The 20,224-nt window shown below is 40.9% G+C and overlaps 1 protein-coding gene across 1 annotated transcript in view; it reads left to right on the top strand.

The window, feature by feature from the left end:
- The first annotated feature begins 5,999 nt into the window (after window positions 1-5,999).
- NT5DC1 (5'-nucleotidase domain containing 1) overlaps window positions 6,000-20,224 on the top strand; it is a 118,260-nt gene continuing 104,035 nt past the window's right edge. The window contains exons 1-5 of the mRNA XM_054569852.1: window positions 6,000-6,159; window positions 12,584-12,675; window positions 14,338-14,409; window positions 16,648-16,754; window positions 18,373-18,452. Coding sequence (XP_054425827.1) covers window positions 6,067-6,159; window positions 12,584-12,675; window positions 14,338-14,409; window positions 16,648-16,754; window positions 18,373-18,452 — 444 coding nt within the window. The 5' untranslated portion in view covers window positions 6,000-6,066. The remainder of the gene's footprint in view (window positions 6,160-12,583; window positions 12,676-14,337; window positions 14,410-16,647; window positions 16,755-18,372; window positions 18,453-20,224) is intronic.

Consider the following 20,224-nt stretch of genomic DNA (forward strand, 5'->3'; position numbering starts at 1 on the left):
TTACAAGTCAGCTTTTGGTTCTATTTAACTAAATGGCTAGTATTCAATATTTAAATGATGTAGAGATTAATTTTTAGGCATTTGTATATTTCATCTTTTTTCTATCTCTGAATAAATTTTATTATCTCCCCTTAAACAAATTATATGGTCCAGAGGAGATGCATATCTTGGCTTGGATTATATAAAAGGTTGAACATTACAATTTAAAAAAAGCACATTTTAGCCCTGGCTGGTGTGCCTTAGTGCATTAAGTGCCAGGCTGCTAACCAAAAGGTCACCAGGTCAACTCCCAGTCAGGGCGTGTGCTTGGGCTGCAGGCCAGGACCCCATTTGAGGGTGTGTGAGAGGCAACTGATTAATATATCTCTCTCACATATCGATGCTTTTCTCCTCTTTCTCCTTCCTTTCCCCTCTCTCTAAAAGTAAATAAATAAAATCTTTAAAAAAACACTCACAAGAAAGAAAAGAAAAAGCACATTTTAACCTACTGAAAAATGAACAGGCTGTTTTTCCCCACCCCAAAATAACACTTTCGTAAATAACATTTACAATATAAGTGTTAACGTGTGGCATTATCAACCCACAAAAGAACATTTACTGAGTAATTTTTTTAAATTTTTTATTGCACTTTTTTTCATTACCGTGTAGTCCCCTTATACTACCCCGCCCCCCACAATCGCCACACTAGTCCATGTCCATGAGCCCTTTTTCCTTGTTGCTCAATCCCTCCACCCCCAAACCTCCCCACCCACCACCGTCCCTTGGCTGTTATCCTGCTCTCAATCTATGAGTCTGTCTCTCTTCTTTTTGTTTGTTCACTTTGTTCATTAAGTTTCACATATGAGTCAAATGGTATGGTATTTGTCTTTCTCTGACTGGCTTATTTCACGTAGCATAATATTCTCCAGGTCCATCCATACTGTCAAAAAGTGTAAAATTTTCTTCTTTTCTACGGCCGAGTAGTATTCCATTGTGTAAACGTCCCATAGTTGTTTTATCTTCTCATCTACTAATGGAGATTTGGGCAGCTTCCATATCTTGGTGATTGTAAATAATGTTGCAATGAACATAGGGGTGCTTAGGTTCTTTCGAATTTGTGTTTTGGGTTCCTTTGGTTATATTTCCAGAAATGAGAGGGCTAGGTCGTAAAGCAGATCCATTTTTAATTTTTTGAAGTATCTCCATACTGCTTTCCACAGTGGCTGCACCAATCTGTGTTCCCACCAATGGTGCAAATGCGTTCCCCTTTCTCCACATCTTCACCAACACTTGTTTCTTGGTTTATTGATAGCCATTCTGACAGGTGTGAGGTGATATTTCATTGTGGTTTTAATTTGCATTTCTCTGATGATTAGTAACATTGAGCATCTTTTCATGCACCTATTGTCCATCTGTATGTCCTCTTTGGAGAGGTGTCTATTCATGTACTTTGCCCATTTTTTAATTGTTTTTTGTTGTGGTGGTGGTGTTGAGTTTTGTAGGTTCTTTATAAATTTGAGGTATTACTGAGTTATTTTAGAGTCTAAAACTTCAGCCAGCTATTCACAAAATTATTATTTAGGTAAATAACAAATTAACTAAAAGGTACACCTAAGGCTAAAGTTGCTAAATTATAGTATTATGTTTATTAAAATTCTGGTCAGTTTTAACAATAAAATTCAATTCTAGAAAATCAGCAATAAATATCATTACTTCTTATTTTTGAGCATTCTAAAATTATATCATAACTTCCTAGCTATAAGAAGAAACAGTACATGGAAAACAACAACAAAAATACCCTAAAACTATACAGCATGGCATTAATATTATGTACAAATAAAAGTACCAAAGTATTAAAAACCAACAAATAACTTAAGCCACAGTTTTGGCCATGTGGGGAGCTTTCAAATGGCAAATATTATCTGCTACATTTGTTACAATGACATTGATTACAGTCAAATCTATTTACTGACTGTATGAGTCTGCTCAGACTGCCTTAACAGAATACCAGACTGGGTGGCTTAAACAGCAGAAAATTATTTTCTCACAGTTCTGAAGTTTAGAAGCCTGTGATCATAATGCCTGTAAAATCGATGTCTGCTAAAGCCTCTCTTCTTGGCTTTCAGACTGCACCTTCCCCCTGTACCCTCACATGGCCTTTCCTGTGTACATGTGCATATCTGATGTCTCTTCCTCTTCAAGACCTCTTCTAGTCATATAGAATCAGGGCTCCACCCACATTTAACCATATTTACCTCCTTAAACTCCTTCTTTCCAAATATAGTCACATGAGGGGCTCAGGCCTTCAACATATGGGTTTGGAGGAAATACGTAGCTCCATCCTCCTCTACATTTCTCTGCACCCCCCCGTTTGGCAACCATCAGCTTGTTCTCTATATCTAAGACTCTGTTTCTGTTTTGTTTTGTTTATTCATCTGTTTTGTTTTTTTAGATTCCATATGTAAGTGAATTCATACAGTAGATATAGTGAGATATAGATATAGACCACATCTTTATCCATTCATCTATCAATAACCACCTATGTTGGCTATTGTTAAGTAATGCTACAATGAACATAAACGTACATATACTTTTCAAATTAGTGTCCTTGTTTTCTTTGGATAAATACCCAGAAGTGGAATTGCTGGGTGAATGGCACCTCTATTTTTAATTTTGTGAAAAATCTCCATACTGTTTTCTATAATGGCTGCACCAATTTATATCCCCACCAACAGTGCATGAGGGTTCATTCTCTCTGCATCCTCACCAGCACTTGTTGTTTGTTGATTTATTGATGACAGCCATTCTGACAGGTGTGAGGTGATATCTCATTGTCATTTTTAATTTGCATTTCCCTGGTGATTAGTGATGTAGAGCATGTTTTCTTATGTCTATTGGCTATCTGTCCTCTTTGGAGAAACATCTATTCAGGTCCTCTGTCCATTTTTTAATTGGATTGGTTAGGATTGCGTTTTTTTTTGGGGGGGGTGGGTGTTAAGTAGTACAAGTTTCAATATTCAATATATCACTCAAAGAAACAGAAATTAATTGGTATCTGAATAGAACAATGAACTTCTGATGGATAATAGAAGAGCTGTGGTACTTTATCAGTACATGCGATAAAATATACAGGAAAAAGTGAAATATCTTTATTTGAAAATAGCCTTACGACAGAAAGTGAATGTTTGTATTTAAATCCAGAGTTATGTAGGGATTGGGGGAAGGGAGGGGATCTCACATGTTCCTAGAAGAGTTAGATGGAGATTTAAAGTATTAAAGGAAAGGTGAAGGGAGCTCAAGGAGGAGTAAGATATTTAAGGATATTGAAATCTTATTATTTGCTAAATTGTCCTACAAGGAATGAATGTCATAGACTGTATAGCACAAGGGTTCTCTGGATATGAGGAATAAAAAATTTAACAGTTGTTATACAGCAAGTAGATACGACTGTTGATGACCACATCCAGGTCTGTTGACCAACTCCCATCCCAGGACCACATAAGTCTTCAAAAACAATCACTTTGTGCTCTCCCCTCTAGCAATAAAAGCAGTTGTATGTTGCGGGGAACGCAGAGCAGGACACTCCTGGATCTAAGGGTTACTGTCCGGAGCCAGCTGAGGAGGGAGTGGGGCTCTGAATCCCATAGAGCCCGTCCTGGGGCTGTCACGAATGTGGGGAATAAACATGGGTCGTTGCAAACACTTCTCTGTTTGCCAGGAGAGGGGACAGGGCTCTTCCCTCTAGCGGAGAAGGCCCCGAGCCCCAGTGTCCAAAGGCTTTTGTGTCCAAAAGCTTTTATTGAGAACCACGTGTGCAGGGGTGTACAACAAAGCTCATCAATCAATGTCAAAAGGCTATGTTTACAGAAAACACATGAAGATCATACATAACAATTGAAGGAACACAAGAGATCTGCCTCAGGCCAGGGTCTATGAATAATGTAAATCTCCTGCCCAGTAAGAGCCTGTTATCATAGCTTTTGAGGGAAGAACAAAGAACACTTAGAGGAATTTACTTCTAGGCCTGATTGTCCCCAAGAACCGCCTGATTCAGTTTAGGGTTGTACCTGCCTTTAGTATCTTTTCAAGCCTGAAAAACAGTGGGCAGAGCAGAAACACCAAGAGATAAGGAAACTTTTTTCAGATAGAAGGAGGACTCCGGCCACATCCAAACCAAGACGAGGCATGCAGGCTTTTTTGCCCTTTCTACTTGTCCCCCAAGTCCTTGTCTGCTGCCCAAACCAGCCGTGTCTAGCTTAGGTAGTCCCTTTTCTTGAGAGATCTTACCTGTCTTTGACTAACCGGCCATCACAGGACCAAGCGAGGTGATGTGAGGGAGGCAGGGGCTGCGCCTCTACCAGGAGGACAGGTTTCATCCCCTCAGGGGCCTGTTTTCCCGAGGCCTCCCTGGTTATTTCCAGCCTTGGGGCCCTCTCGCCTGTCGGTGAGGCTACAGTCCCTGAAATCAGATGGGACATTTCCCAACAGTTGTATATTTACATTACTAAGAGAAATCCCTAAAGTGCTTATTTCAATAATAAAACAATATATCCTCAAGGAGACTCCTGGCCTTCAGTGTGAAGTCTACCTGGAAATTTGACCTTGGCAGGCACTCTACCACAGAGGGCCAAGAGGACTGCTAAGGTCAATGCTATGGCCAACAGATGGATGAATGGGAAATAGGAGCTAGCTATGAAATAATGTAGCATTTTCTCTTGTTATTCACAAACATTAAAGATACAGTCGTCGGGCTCTTATGAGGGAGCAGCTCAATTTTGTTGATTCTTTCCTATTCCTGTTCCAAAGAGATTTGTTTGGTGCTTTTAAGAGTTATAATAGAACAAGCTATGAATTTATTCGGATGAGTCTACTAGGTATAATGTGTCCTACCAGATTGAACTATTTATTGCACTAAATCCCTTATTTGGTCTATGAGCCTCACAAGGGTTAGTATTTCTAAGAGTTAAACATAATTCTCAATCAATTATATTTTTATTATATCATGACTATTGATTTTTTCCATTGAACAAAGAGTTCCTTTAAATTTAAAACAGAAGCAATACAATGATAGTAGATTTATGTTTTCTTTTTAATAAGAATTGTATTTTCTCTTTTAAATGATCTTAAGTCCTAGCCCTTCATATCCAGGGGTTCTCAGAGAGAATTAAATGCCCTAAGCATTCATTGTATGTAATGGATTAACTTTCCCCCTATGCATATAAAATACTAGTTATACAAAGTCCCAGAGAGTTGAGAAGATTGTCGCTCAACTGATTAAAACCTTAAAACCTGCTTACATAACGTTCTCTCTCCTGCTGTACGTTCCGAGAAGTTTCTGCTGTCCTTTCACAGAAATACTCCTCATTACCATAAAGAATAAGACAATCAAATAACAAGACCAATAATGATTTCCTTAATCAATGTCATTTTTTAAGGCTCTTTATGGGTGAAACGTGAAAGGTATCCCTTTTACTACTTATGAGTATGCTTAGGAACTTACTATGGAATACAAAGTTTTTTATTCAACCCATAGTCAGAGATCTCGTGGGCGAAAAAAATCTTTCAAATCCTAGGCTAATATGGTCAGAGGAAAACTAGTGGATACATTTGAAATTGTCTCCATATTTTTATGTTACAGGGTCAGGTCTAACTTTACAATTTCCTCGTTTCCCTTGCGCCTTCAAAACGAAGGGGAGCCCCGGTTAATTTCCTGGCAAGAGCTACGTGCCAGCAGTGTTTAGCCGCCCTCTCAATTCCCGCAGCAGTGGTACAGCTTCAGGTCGCTTTAAGGAATTCCAGGGTCAGGAGTAGGATAGCTGAATGAGCAGGTAAAGGAGCACGACCTGGCCCGGAATGAGACCGGGAAGGCCTGAGACACGAGGGGCGGGGAGAAGCGTGTCCAGGGGCGGTGCTCCGGGGCGCGGGAAGCGCGAAAGCCTGCCACGCCGCGCCCCGGGGGTGGACGCAGTCCGCCCCGCCCCGCCCCTCCCTGCCGCGTCCTGCCGGGTCCTGTCCCGCAGCGTCTGGCCGGGTTACTCTTCACTCTCTCCCCGCGTGTAGGCGCTTGCCGGTGCTCCCAGCGCAGCAATGGCTCAGCACTTCTCCCTGGCCGACTGCGACGTGGTCGGCTTCGATCTGGACCACACTCTTTGTCGCTACAACCTGCCCGAGAGCGCCCCGGTGAGTGGCGCGGTATGTCCGGCATGCACAGATTGCAGCCTTAGCTGCTAGGGCTGGCGTTTCCTCCCGGCTTAGGCAGCGGCGAGCACTGCCGGGGCCTGCAGCCGCCGTGTCTTAGTGCAGAACTCGGCCTCCCACCGGGAGGCGGGGCGGCAGTGTACATCCCTGGGTCCCCTCCCGTGCGCTGGGCACGGACTTACTGAGCCCGGCCGAAATGTCAAGTTTGAGAGAGGGTTACGCAGAAAAAGAGCGGAAGGCAGGACAAATTATTCAATATCGGGCTGGGGAAATGGTTCTTAAGACACAGGAAGGGCGGAGCTAGAGGGGTCCTTTGCAGATCCCAGGCCTTGGAACTTCTTTGCAAGTCATTTTGGGCAGAAGCAGCGCACCACTGCAGCCACCAGGTTAAGGGCTTGTGTTTTCCTTGGCAGCATCGTTTTTATTACAAGACACACACCCACCTGTCAGTTTTTAAACAGCTAAGGCAGGGAAAGATTGTGTGGTGAATTAGAAGGAACACTAGTTGAAAACTCGTTTAAGATAACCTTGGCCCTAGTTTTGCCCTTTACCAAAAGAAGAAAATAACCTTTTCTCCATGCACCTTGAATAAGTTTAATCCTAACAACAACTTGCAAAGTTTGCGTCCTCCCTGTGCTTTGGAAGGGAAGGGAAAGTGGAGTATGTGTGATTCCACACCGGTACCCTGAAATGAATTGTTCTCCCCCCTCCCTCCATTGCTTTGGTTTCACAAGAAAACATTGTGAAAAATTAGCTTTTTTTTTTTTTTTTTTTTTTTTGGTCAAAGATATATGGCTCCCAACAGAAAAGATGATTATGAGCAGAGTGGTCAAAGTGAAGAATCCACAGCCAGTCTGCCTATCTTGGAGCACCAGCTGCTGGGTTGGTAGTGCTCTGACCTTGGACAAATTACCTAACCTGTGTCTATTCTCAGTTTTCCCATCTGTAAAGTGGGGCTAATAATTGGATTTGCTTCAAAAGGTTGTTACAAGGATTAGACAGGTAATAGATGTATCAGTGCCTGGCAGGTACAAGTACTGGATTTTCTTATATGGTTACCACCCAAACTGCTTTGAAGCCTCACCATTTATGAATAGAACTCTAGGCCATTGGTATAGACAGCCCCAATCTCCTCATTATGGTAAGGTCAGTGCTCCTATCAGCATCAGTTCAGGTAGCCACTCAAATATCAAAAAAGTGTCTGAATCACTCATGTTTTCTATGCGCAGATGCTAAAAAAATAAGTGTACTGTTCTTGCTCTTTTCTGCTTTCCTGTTGTACAGGTGTTTCTTCTTGAGAGTTTAGAAGGCTTTTCCTTCTTGATCCTTTGGCCACTACTCTAGGTCTTTGGTTCCTATTTTTCTTCCCTCTGTGCCTTTAAAATCGCCTCCTGGTTCACTTTTTCTGCATCTCCTCTGTAGTCACCTGCATTTGGAAGAAGTATTGTTAAAAACCACTGTTAGAGCCAAATTTATGCGTGTGAGCGTAAGATTTCAGAATACAAGATCCTTGAAGACAAGAATTCTTTACTACAAGCCTCAATATATGTGATGCTTAAAGGTTGAAAACAGTGATCTGGTGTGCTTTGGATCCTGTTTAGTTTAGAAATCTTTTATTAAGTGCCTTCAGTGCACTGAGCACCTTAATCTAGTTGGGCATACAGAGATAACACACAGGCCTTCAAGTGGCCTTGGAATGGACTGAGTTGCTGAAAGGTTAGTTCGGATCCTGGGTGGTGAGGGCAGTATCACCTGGACTTTGCAGCTGGCTCTTTGTTATCTGTGCCTGCCCCGTCCTCCCTTCGTTACACTAACTTCTCCTATGTCAGGTCTCATCTTAAATAGCATTCCCGTTGCGAGGCCTTTCCCAGCCCCCGGAAGTTTACCCCTCCTCCTCTATCCCACCTCCAGTTTTCCATGAAACCCTTAATTTCTCATAGCACTTACACACAGTATTGTATTTCCCTGTTTACTTCTTGGAATCTTCCACTAGCGCCTAGAGCCATGACTCCTTGACAAGGGTATATCTGGCAGTTTATTGTATGTTCTGTGTGCCTGGCAAATATTGGGTCCAATAAATAATTGTGGAATGGATAGATAGATAATAAGTATTTTAACAACTAAATATGACACTTAGAGCGACTATTCTAAAAGCATTCTGTTTCGATAAATTGATGTGATTCTTACAACAGCCATGGGATTAGATGTTATCATCGCAATTGCTGTTTCATGGTGAGGAAAACAGGCACAAAAAGGACAAGGAGCTTCTCTAGGGTCAACTACAAAGGTGACCTGGCTTGCAGGTTTCTGACCCCACCGCCAGGCTTTCTGTGCTCGGCAACGCTCAGGGGGGAGGCCTGAAGGGACTGACGCCAGTACAGGGTGTTGTACAGATATGGAACTGGGTGTGTCCCCTCCTCTGGGGGCTCAGGAAAGGCATCCTAGAAGTGACACCTGTGCCCGCCTGTGGCTGCAGACTCAGAAGTGTACGGAGCCAGGCCTCAATGTGTGAGTGGGAGAGCGGGGCCTGTGGCAGCCAGGAGAGAGTGTGCCGTTCTGCAAGTGCAGCCATGCGCGGCTCCTGCCGGCATTTGCCAGGAGTGAAGCCTCAGTCTTGCCAGGCTTCATTCTTTTAAGTTAGAAATCTAAACTTGTACAAGAAGTCTTTCAATTTTTAAATGTTAGCTCATTTTTAAAGAGCAGTATTTTGGCAAAGAAAAATATAAGATACCCAGTTAAATTTGAATTTCAAATAACAAAAACATTTTTAGTATGCATATGTTCCAAATATTGCATGGGATGTGCTTATGTCGAAAAATTATTTGTTGTTTATCTGAAAATCAAATTTAGCTAGGTATTTTATCATTTTACCGGGCATCTTGAGTTAGGAACCAAACGTAATTTGGGCTCTGCGTATGGCCGATAGGACGCCAATTTCCAACAGCTATAGCATGCGCACTATTATTAGTCAGGTGAGACTGTGAGGGAGTCTGATAGCTAAGCCTCAGCCAGGAAGGAGACTGGTCGTGGAGGTCCTTTGCCACGCAGGCTTCTCGGGAGAATCAGCATCATTTAAGGAAAAGCTCCAAGAACTGAGGCCTTGGGACTAGGGTAGGGCTTTCAAAGGCATGGAGGCCCCTCCTTTTCTCAGTATCAGTGTCCTCTGCTTCTCCTTGCACATTGACCCCATTCTCTCCTGTTACAGAAGTGTCTCCTCTGAGAGGAAAGAAACACAGCTGTGGACGGCCCTGTTGGCAGCCCTTCTAGAAAGGGCTCCTTTGTCTTAAGAGGGAACCCGATTCCGTTGGAATCATAGGCCCATGTCTTAATCAGTAGCCAAAGGGGTGAGAAACTCCAGTTGTCCAAAACTGAATAAAGTGCCTTGATCAGAGGCAGGTCTAGTAGTGTGCAGTAAGCATTGGTAGCTTGAAACTGGCCAGGGTGGGAGTATTTATACCAGGAAAATGGGCAAAGGCTACAAGTCGGGGCCCTTTTTTAAAACCAGCACATGACCAATAATAATAGCAATACTTAAATTGTATTTATTTGTATGCCAGGCACAGCTCTAAGCGCTTTATATCTGTTAATCTCGTGACACTGGTTTCTTGCAGGCAGGACTGTGGGTGTGTTTTTTATTTCCCTAGTATGTTGTACTCCAGAATAACTCAGGACATTTTGATTGATTTTTTAAATGACTGGATAAAAATCTATATAACATAAATCAGTAGTCTTAAGACATCTCTGAGCTTCAGTGATCCTATAGGGACCCCATCTGGGCTTCACACTGTCCAAGATTGCAATTTCTGGGTGATTTTAAGAACCATCACATGTAGTTCTGAATCACCAACACTGTTGTGAACTGCTGATACATAGTGTTGATGTAATGTGAGTTTGTAGCAATTGACTTGGATCAAAGTCCTTTGCATTGAATGGGAGTGCCTTAATACTTTTATTAGCCTTACGACATGGATTTAACGAGGAGCCTTTGCTTCTCCACACTCACCTCCTCACAGTCATACCCTAGGCGCCACCCCCCACCCCGCCCCGAATTCACCCAGCTAAGTGCTGCTCTTGCAGATGTCAGCGTAAACATCACTACATCAGGGAGGCCTTCTCCCACTCCTTTTGCTGTGTCTATACCTGCTTCCCCCTTGTGCCATCCCATGCTATCTGAACCTGTCTTGGGTTAACATCTGCAGAAGGGTCAGGTTGCTCACTGTGCCCTCTTAGACACTGTTAAATCTGACCCAAGACTATGGTTCTGCCTCAGGTTCAAGTGCATGTGATACAGGCCTAAGAACACTCTCTGAAGGAGAATGGGGTGGAGCTGATGTAGGCCTTCATCGACCTTTTGCCTACTTTTTATTTGGTACACACAGTTATTTAAATAATCAGCCAGCTATATACAAACAACATATTTCACTCAAAAAGATGGGATTGTGTTGTTGTTGAAAAATTAGATCTGTCAACAAATCAGCAAAGCATTAATCTCTGTGCTTGCTTCTCTTCCGTTGTCCTTTTTCTAAAGGTGGAAAAATAAGAGATGTTTTCTGCATCGTTCCTCCTTAGGATCCCCTGCCTGGTGTCTATGTGTATTTCTCTTTGATACTCCTTTGTGTCAAATGACAAAACTGAAACAAGTAACCAGTGTGATGTCCCATATTCATGAGAAAATAATCCATGAATTGGGGGAGTACAGTGTCTGACCAGCAGTGGACCACTCCCAGGAGGATTTTGGGCAAGAGTGAGTTTTACGGAACATTAGAAGAGGCGACGCTAAAAGAAAACATGATTGGCTAGGAGGTCAGGGATTTCCTTAGAAGACTGGCAGGTCTTATTTCCTAGGGTAAGGTGAGCTAAACCTGAGGTGGAGGATTGGGATTGGTGTATGCTAGGTTTCCTTGACAGGTGTTCTCCATAAGTGCAGGCTGATTTAGCATCACATTTGTGACCTGGGCTGGTGTCTAAGGGATGTGGCATGTGGCACCTCTGGATCTGAGGGTCCCTGTTCCACGGGGGCCCAGCTGGGGTGGGACACCAGACTCTGAATCCCACAGAGCCCACCTCGTGGCTGTCACGGATGCGGAGAATAAACACGAGTCGTTGCAAACACTTCTCTGTTTGCCAGGAGAGGGGACATGGCTCTTCTCTCTAGTGGAGAAGGCCCTGAGCCCCTTTGTCTAAAGGTTTTTACTGAAAAGGTTATCAGTGGGGCCAGGTAACAGGAATGTCTTATTAAATCAGTATGTTAATGTTTACAGAGAATAGATGATGTTTTGAAGAAAACAAATGTCAGGAACACACCGATTTACATGGGTCCAAGAGGAGACTAGTAAACAAGAGAGCGTAAACATGAAAGCTCCAAACGGTTTAGGGTCACGGTCTGTGAATAATGTAAATTTCCTTCCCAGCATGAGCTGGCTATCATAGCTTTTGAGGGAGAAACAAAGCATGCTTTAAAGAATTTACTCCTAGGCCTGATTTCCCCTGGGAACTTCCAGATCCAGTTTAGAATTGTCTCCAGTATTATTTCGAGCCTGAGGCAGGTCGGGGGAGGGAGCCACCAAGAGACAAGGAGACTTCTTTCAAATAGAATGAGGACCCCAGCCATGTCCAAACAGAGCCAAGGGGTGCAGGTCTTTTTGCCTTTTCCATGTCCCCCAAGTTTTTGCCCTGCTGCCCATTCCAGCTGTGTCTGGCTTAGGTTGTCCCTTCCATCGAGGGGTCTTACCCGTGATTGACTACCAACCGTCACAGGACCAAGCAGGGTGATATGAGGGAGGCAGGGGCTGTGCCCCTGCCAGGGGGACAGGTTTCATCTCCTCAGTGGACAGTTTTCCAAAGGCTGCCTTGATTGTTTCCCGCCTTGGGGCCCTCTCGCCTGTCGGCGGGGCTGCTGTTCCTGAAACCAGACAGGGGGTTTCCCAACAGGCTGGGCCGCAAGGGCTGCCCCCATTTTGTGGGTCCCGATATCTTAATGACATTTATCACCTGAGGTGGGATCTTTCTAGCAAAGACAGATCAAGGATATATGTAATGATAAAGTGGTCAATATGTTTATCATCTTGGTCACGTGTTAAGTAAGTTTACAAAGCTTTGCCAAGTCTTGATGGTCCCCAATCTATTAGAATTCAGGAGTAAGATGAGTGATTGCCTTTGGTTGTATAATTGTATACTGATGAGGGTATAATTTTAGAGAATTAAAAAAGGCGCTACAGGTACCTGGGGCTCACAGGGGTGGTTAAATTGCTTGTGAAAAGGATTGAACTGAAAAGCTGTATAATTACAGATTTTGTCCGCCCCCTACCTGCCCCATGACTAATTCCATTAGGTCTTCAGGTCTGTGAAATTAAGTATGAATAGTGAATTTTATACTTAATCTCTCTTTTCCCCCCCTTATATGTAGCTCATTTATAATAGCTTTGCACAGTTCCTGGTCAAAGAAAAAGGATATGACAAGGAATTGCTCACTGTGACTCCAGAGGACTGGGATTTCTGGTAGGTTCTTGTTTTTAAGGTTTGCACGTTCATTCTGGTTTTTCATTGTTGCTGATAAAATTTTAATGCTACCTCTTCTATGGAGGCAGAAAGGGAAATGTGCAATTGAGTCAAAGGACAAAATACCTTCTCTATTAAAAGCTTTATGTTTAATGATTTAAAGTCCTTTCTAGCTCTGGCTGGATGGCTTGGGTGGAGCATCATCCTCTATGCCAAAAGTTGTGGGTTTGATCCCCGGTGGGGACATGTTCAGAGAAAACTGATGGATCCATATTTCTTTCTCCCATTGATGTGTGTGTCTCTCTCTTTCTCTCTCCCCTTACCCTCCCTCTTACCTTTCCTTCCTCCTCCCCTCTCACCCTTCCTCCCTCCCTCCCCTCCTCCCCTCCTTTCTCTCAAAAATCAATATAACCATGGGCAAAGGTTTAAAAAAAAATTCCTTTCTACTTTAAGTTTAGACTTCTTAATTAAACATGAAAACAAACTCAGAGGCTATGTGTCTACCTTGGATATTTTCACATGGTTAAATGTGTCATTACTAAGTGTTTTAGAGAGTATAAGAACTCTCTAAAATTTATATCTTTTAAAAAGTTTTGTTTTATCGCTCTTCAAATACAGGACTATAGGAGAAGAGGAACAGTCATCATGTTTTGAATAAGTATTTGAATTAGGACATTTTTTGTAATTTGGATAGGCATTCTTTTGTCTAAGACTCTTACTGCGTATTTCCTTCCTGGGTTAAGATTCTCAACTTCCCAAGGCTTCCTTTGTCTCTCTTTTTTATTTAAACAACAAAACCAAACAAAAATCCTATTAAACCACTTTAAATTGTTCAGTTGAAAATTAATAGTAATACTACAATACATGAAAAATACATGCAGAAATAATTCTAGAGCAACAATGTTCATCTGTTATGCATTCCTCCATAGTGTTTGGTTAGTAGTTTTTGATTTATCCCATTTGTAAAAGGAAGCAACAAACATTTTACTGTATGAAACTGCTGACTCTGAAAGTTTTACTGTGGACCAAAGTAAATAACATTTCTAAAGTACTCTGTCATTTTTTGTTTAATTCTCCTGGTATTTGGTGACCATTAAACCTCTTGCTTTTCTTATTTATAATAATTAATCTGTACCCATTTTTCTTCCCAAATCCCACAGGCCTTTTATAGTGAAGAACCTAAAACTTAATATTTGCCTTCCTTTTTAGTTTTTTTCTATAATATATCTTACCCAGAAGGCTAGTTTTATAACCTGACCTAAATTGAGGCAAATTTTAATGAGTAAGAAAAGAACTCCAGCTAACAACTTGCAGAATGTGAGTGTGTATGCTGCTCAATGGAAAACATTTTCACTTTTTAACAGAGACATGCAATGATGTTCATTTTGGTCCTCTTTGAGTTTTTTATTTCTCTTTTTAGAAGCTTAAGGATTTTAGAAAAGAAATATGCTGTCCTTTGTTTGCTCACATAACAGTTTTTTTTTATGTTTTTGTTCCGGGCGGTATTTAATTTTAGAATTCTTGGATATTCTGTTTGATTAACATATCATTCACCTGGGTGGGAGAATGCCTTTTTCACGTTGTGACTTTTTGAAAATATAAATTATTTCTTGAATTAGGTAAATACATGAATTGATGGGTAACCAAACATTTCTGTTTTAGTTGCAAGGGCTTGGCATTGGATCTGGAAGACGGAAACTTCATCAAACTTGCGGATAACGGCACCGTTCTCAGGTAATAAAATTTAGTTGTGAAGTCAAAACTTCACTCTTTTCAAGATCCTTTATTACTGTATAGCATTTCATTTTTAAGGTATAGTTAAATAAGATTATTATTTCAATCTATCAGATGATAGACTCTCTGTGTGCCTACATGTCTTTGAATCCTGTAAACTTTTTTTAATTTATTTTTTCAAATACATTTGTCTCTGCCTACCCCCCACCACTTTCCCAGGCCCCTCCCTCCCTCCCTCCGAATCCTTTAAACATTTAAATACAAATCATAAGCATCAGACTTAAACATCTAATTTCTTTAAATTCAGCTCATGAGACCTATTTGCAGGAAATGCAATGGAATGTTAATAACTTGCTTTGTGTCATTGACCACCCCTACTGCAAAAGAGCCTTGGAATTATATTGTGTTAGGTGGGTATGCAGACACCTGGAAGAAAGTCAGAATTCTTTTTATTGAGGTAGAAGGGGAGAATGGGTGTTGGAAAAGGGTTGGGGGTCTGTGCACACCTCTCTTTCTGCATTTATCCAAATTTGCCCCCATCATGCAGGACTCATGTTGTGTCCCAGCTCCTTCTGGAAGTTGGACATCGAATCGTCATCAATCTCTCCCGCGCTCAGTGCTGACTCCCTCTCCTTCCCTCCTCTCAGGGTGAGTCCAGCACTTTGAGTGCTGGTCAGAGTAGGGCAAGCAACTGAGAAGCAGCTGCTACTGCTGCTGCTCTGAATCTTACAGGGAGCATCACAGAGAGAGCATCTATTTTTCCCCTAAAACTGATAGTACAGGCAAATAAACACTGCGGGCAGAACTGTGTAATTTATTATTTATACTAATTGCCCAAGGAGAAGATGATCAGAGCAAGTTCTTCTTACACATACTCTCCCTTTTGATACATTGTTTTTTGTGACACAATACAAACTCATGCTCTTTCCCAGACCTTCCCCTAAGCTGTACCTAACTACAGCTGTTGGTGTGCCCCTACTTCTGATTACTTTGTTATTCATTTGCTTGTTTTTCCCTGGGCAAGAAGAAATAGAGTGTGTGCATGCATGTACATACTCCTCCATACACAGTGCAGCTTTGACCATGACCTTTAACTCTGCTGTCATATTATTATAAGGTACTTGTCTATCTTAAATCCTGGGTTAAAGAATGGAAAGCATTCCACAGTTTTGCTTCTTTCTTTCATTATTGTGTCTCTCTGTCTCCCCTTCTCCCAACACCCCTCCTGCAAAGTGACCCTCTCCATTCCAGGCCTAGGTAATGTACAGTTTCTCCAAAATTTACTAACTTATTATCTCCTTGATGCCTGCTTTCATCAAACAAGGTAGCTTCCTTGTCTGATCATATTTCCCACTCAGGGTTCCTCCGTCTCTACATACCACTTTCTAGGACATTAACCTCTTTATAAAAGGGAGAGTGTTTGTGATTTTCCTCATTTGCCCTTTTTATTTCATTTCTTTTTTCCTTCATTTGCTTTGCTACCACTCTGTAACATCAGGAGAAGAATAATGAAGCTCTCTAGCATGAGCATGGCTCATAAACGACATAAAATATCAGCTGTTTCTCTATAGGCCAAGAGTCCTTAATCAGGATCAACTGATACAAGCTCAGTGTTTTGAACGCAGGAAGTAGCTACACCCTTGTCTTGCTGTTCTAAGATTTGTCACATTCATCTCTCTGTCATCCTTTGTGTTTTTAGCTATAGCGTGTCATTGAATGGGCAGGTTGCTCACCTAGCTTCACAGTCTCCTGTGCCCACAAGCTGGCCACCCCCAGGTGTCTCCCACCTCTCCTGCAGATCTGGCACAGCTCACGTGCTGACTCTCCTACCTGCTGCTCTTCCTCTCTTGCTCCCAGACCCAATCCACACAGTTGTTTTTTAATTCTTCCAGTTAGGTTAAACTTCATAGTTACACAACAGCTTCTTAGGAAAGGGTGCTGTCGTATCACATCCAGAGAGATTATAGCTTCTGCCTTATAGGTCCAGAGCAATGACCAGAATGTGGTCCTCAGAATGAACTGCTCCTGATCACTTGGTAGTTGGTGGATGAAATGGAGGAAGAGCTAGAGCTATCAAGGGAAATGCTTTATTGATTCCTAAATGGGGAAGTTATCCCATTGAAAATAGAAACAAGGAAAACTTTTATTAATTTTAGGGGGGATCCACAATAGCAAGGCTGGAGGAAGGGGTGTTCGGGGCGCCATTGCTGAGCAGTGTGCCTCATCTCCCCAAACCAGGGCAAGCCACGGCACAAAGATGATGTCTCCTGAGGAGCTGGCCAAGGAGTATGGCAGGAAGGAGTGGAAGTACTTCATGGCCGACACTGGAATGGCTTTCCGCTCAGGTATGGCTCACATGGGCAGCACTGCCCATTCCCTCCCTTTTACTTTGGACTCCGAACCTGCTCCATGAGGACGTGAAGAAGGCCTCTCTTGCATCCTACTGGGTTTTATAGGAATAGGATATATTTTTCTTCCACATGTGTTTGATTTCTCTTTGGCATTTGGTTCTGTTTTAATTAAGATTTTGTTGATACTCCTTTTTCTAGCACTTGTTCTGCAGGGGAAAGACCAGCATTTAGGAATAATACCTTCCTTAGTCAGCTGTATTTTTATCTGTTTGTTATAGGCTCAATTCTTATTTTTATTTCTCCATCCCCCATTCCTCCCTACATTCATATCACCTACCGCTCCTGTTTTCTGGAATTTCCCTCCTTACTGCCGGATCTAGTATCTTTTCCCTTCATCTTTTTCTTTATTTTAAATGATTTTACACATTTTTTCTAGTCTTTAAGGAGTTTTACCATGTGTACACATGAATATAGTTTTCAAAAATTATATACAGACATGGATATGCGTAACATAATAGGGAATAATTAAAATATTGTTATAAACAGGCTTTATTAAAAGTTATCACTGTTTTTTTATTTTTTCTATTTTTTTTTTTTGCCAGTTTCCCATACATTACAGTTTTGAAATGTCTCTCTTCTCCTTTAGAGAATGTAATGAACTGAGAATAGTTGAAACTATTCCTTGCCATGATTGTGTTTCCTTTGTTACATTTGCTGTCTTCTGAGAGTTTTGTTTTGTTTTTGTAGAGATTAAAATGTCAGGAAGTATGAGTGCTCTTGATAAAGTAAGTTAGGAAACCCCGAGACTTCACATCAGGGTTAGATATAGAACGCTTTCACACATCTCCGCTCAAAATAACTAGCAGAAGTTAAATGGGTAGATAGCCTTTTACTCAAGTGAGGGTAGAGAACTGTTGTCTGTCTACATGTAGGCAGTTATAAATAACTCAGAAAAGCTAGGGACACAACTATCTTTCTGACATCCCATTCAGAAACAGAGTATTTAAAGACTAAAGCATTTCCCAGCTACAGAAAGAACATTCACCTAATCTGACCCAGTTGTTTACTCACTATTCCTCCCATTCTCCAATAAAAGTCAGCAGCTTCCCTCTGGTGCTGAATTGACCCAGGATGGTCTGCGGATGGCCTTGAAGGTTATCTGCTCTTAACTGAGTTGGCGAGGGAACTGTTTTCATTGCAGGTGCCCAGTGGTCAGGCAGCGATATAACAGAGGCTCTTGAATGGAGCACTTCATTGAAGTCCAGCGTTACACTCTTTCTTTTGAAATTCAGTGACATTAATAGCATAAACTCTGGCTTTTTCATAATCCATTTTATATTTGGGATATAGCCTCTTTTTGGTTTAAAAATAGAACTTACATAGTTTTGGATAAAACGATTAACTTAGGCATGTCATCTTCTAACTTTCTTGAAGCACCCTCGTAGCTTGAACCTTCGAAAGATGATGATAGCCTGTAAGGGAGCCATTGTGAGCCGGAGTGGATGCTCCTTTAAATTAACTGTACCAACCAGCCCTTCAGCCAGGTTTCTGGGTGTGCCACATGAATGAGGCATTAATTTGTTCCCAGTTTAAATTTTTGTTCTTTCTTTAGGAAAATACTATATTTACGATAACTACTTTGACCTGCCAGGAGCTCTTCTATGTGCCAGAGTGGTGGATTCTTTAACAAAGGTGAAAACTTTTTAAACATTTTTTTAGAAAACTGTGATATACACATTTAGTCATAAATCAGAGGGCTTAACTATATGTGTCTTTTGAATTGGGATCGTACTGTTTCTTCTTTGTGGTTTCAAAGGGGACTGAGGAAGAAAAACAGAATTTGGCCAAAATGTTTTGGAAAATTAAATAAGCAGTGACCATTTTTTCCCCTCAAGGATAATACACATATTCTCCAGCAGAGGGTGCAAAAGTCTAGAAAAAAATACAGAACTTGGCATCTATGTAAAATCTTCACTAGGCAACTTACGGTGGGTCGATGTGCCACAGGCGCATGTCTTTAATAAAAGATTTATCTTTGCCTTAAGCAAGCCCTATTTGTTTCTGTGCCTCTAGGATAACATACCTTTGAAATAAACTGCAACTGCCCTCAAGAGAGCCAGCAGTCTGTAAACTATCCTGTAATCCAGTCCCCACCTTGCTTTCTCCCACCTCCACATAACCTTCCTTGTTTCCTCCTTAATTTCAAATGCATAAAAGAAGCTGCTAAACTGTTATTCTGCGCATTTGAGATCTTACTCCCCTGCATCTGTCACCAGTTTCACTCACATTATAAAATTATCTCATAAAAATTATCCGTACATCTGAACATTCGTACAATAATGACTTTATCTTCAAGTCTACAATGTGGCTTTAACTCTGCAGTTGGTCCCACTCCCAGCAAAAAACTTTGGTGCCTGGTCCTTGCCTTGGTTTTCCATGACTCAACACACACATCCACTTTGGATTTCACATTTTGAAAGATAGGTCAGAAGCCATGTGCCTAAATCTCTGTTTGCCTCTTCAGAAAGTATAGTCCAGTTATGGAATAGAAGTTCACTGCTTTTAAATAAAACAAAGGAATAGAGGGTTTGATCTTGCTTTCAACTTGTAGAATTGTCGTAGGAAAAAACTACAAAGAGAAAATATGCAAAATTATTGATTGATGATAGTTGAATAAATGCATACTTTTTTAAAGCAAAAGAAAGCTTCCATCTGGTAAAAATATTTTCTTTGCTTTATTAGCAGAATATTAAAAAGTAAAGGTAATTAAGAAATTCTACATGTCTTTAAGCATTCTAAATAATGTAAAACTGAAAAATGAGATGAAATTTTTAAATTCACCATTTTAAGCAGAGTTTAATGCATATACACTTCTTTTGTACTGTGTATCCAAATTATATTTCTAGTTATGTCAGTTTATACTTAGAATTTAAGATGTATAAACATAAACTGGTTTTACATCAGAATCACTTTCCTTTCTGCATGTTATCTTTTAAAGTCACAATAATCATGTTTATAATAAAACATAGGTAATGATTTATTTTTTACTCAGAATTACAGTCGTGTGTTTATTAAAGTTTCAGTGGAGCAATAGTTTGTAGAAATTATTATTGACATGAGAGAGTCAGCTTCTCATTTTATAGTGAATACTAGCAAATTTATCAGTCTTTAAGTATTTCAGAATTTTTATAATTCATACAAATATATAGTAGTTGGTCTTTGTTTAGATGGAAACACTGTTTAATATTTCCAAGGAACCAAAGAGTTGTAGGGTTGTGTGTTTTAATGTAATGTTTATTTCCTTTCTGGTTAAAAAAAAGAAAAACAAATCTGAGGAAAAATGGTTTACATTCTGGATTTGGAACCTCCTTCATGCCTTCTATAGATACTTACTACTCTTTTATATTAAAATTCAGGTAAATGCACTGAATTCTAAAGTAACCAGCTTTTCAGATTTTTAAGGT

The sequence above is a fragment of the Pteronotus mesoamericanus genome, unplaced genomic scaffold, assembly GCF_021234165.1.
Source record: "Pteronotus mesoamericanus isolate MK-2021 breed Mesoamerican mustached bat unplaced genomic scaffold, CSHL_Meso_final contig_20, whole genome shotgun sequence".
In the NCBI taxonomy this organism is placed as follows: domain Eukaryota; kingdom Metazoa; phylum Chordata; class Mammalia; order Chiroptera; family Mormoopidae; genus Pteronotus; species Pteronotus mesoamericanus.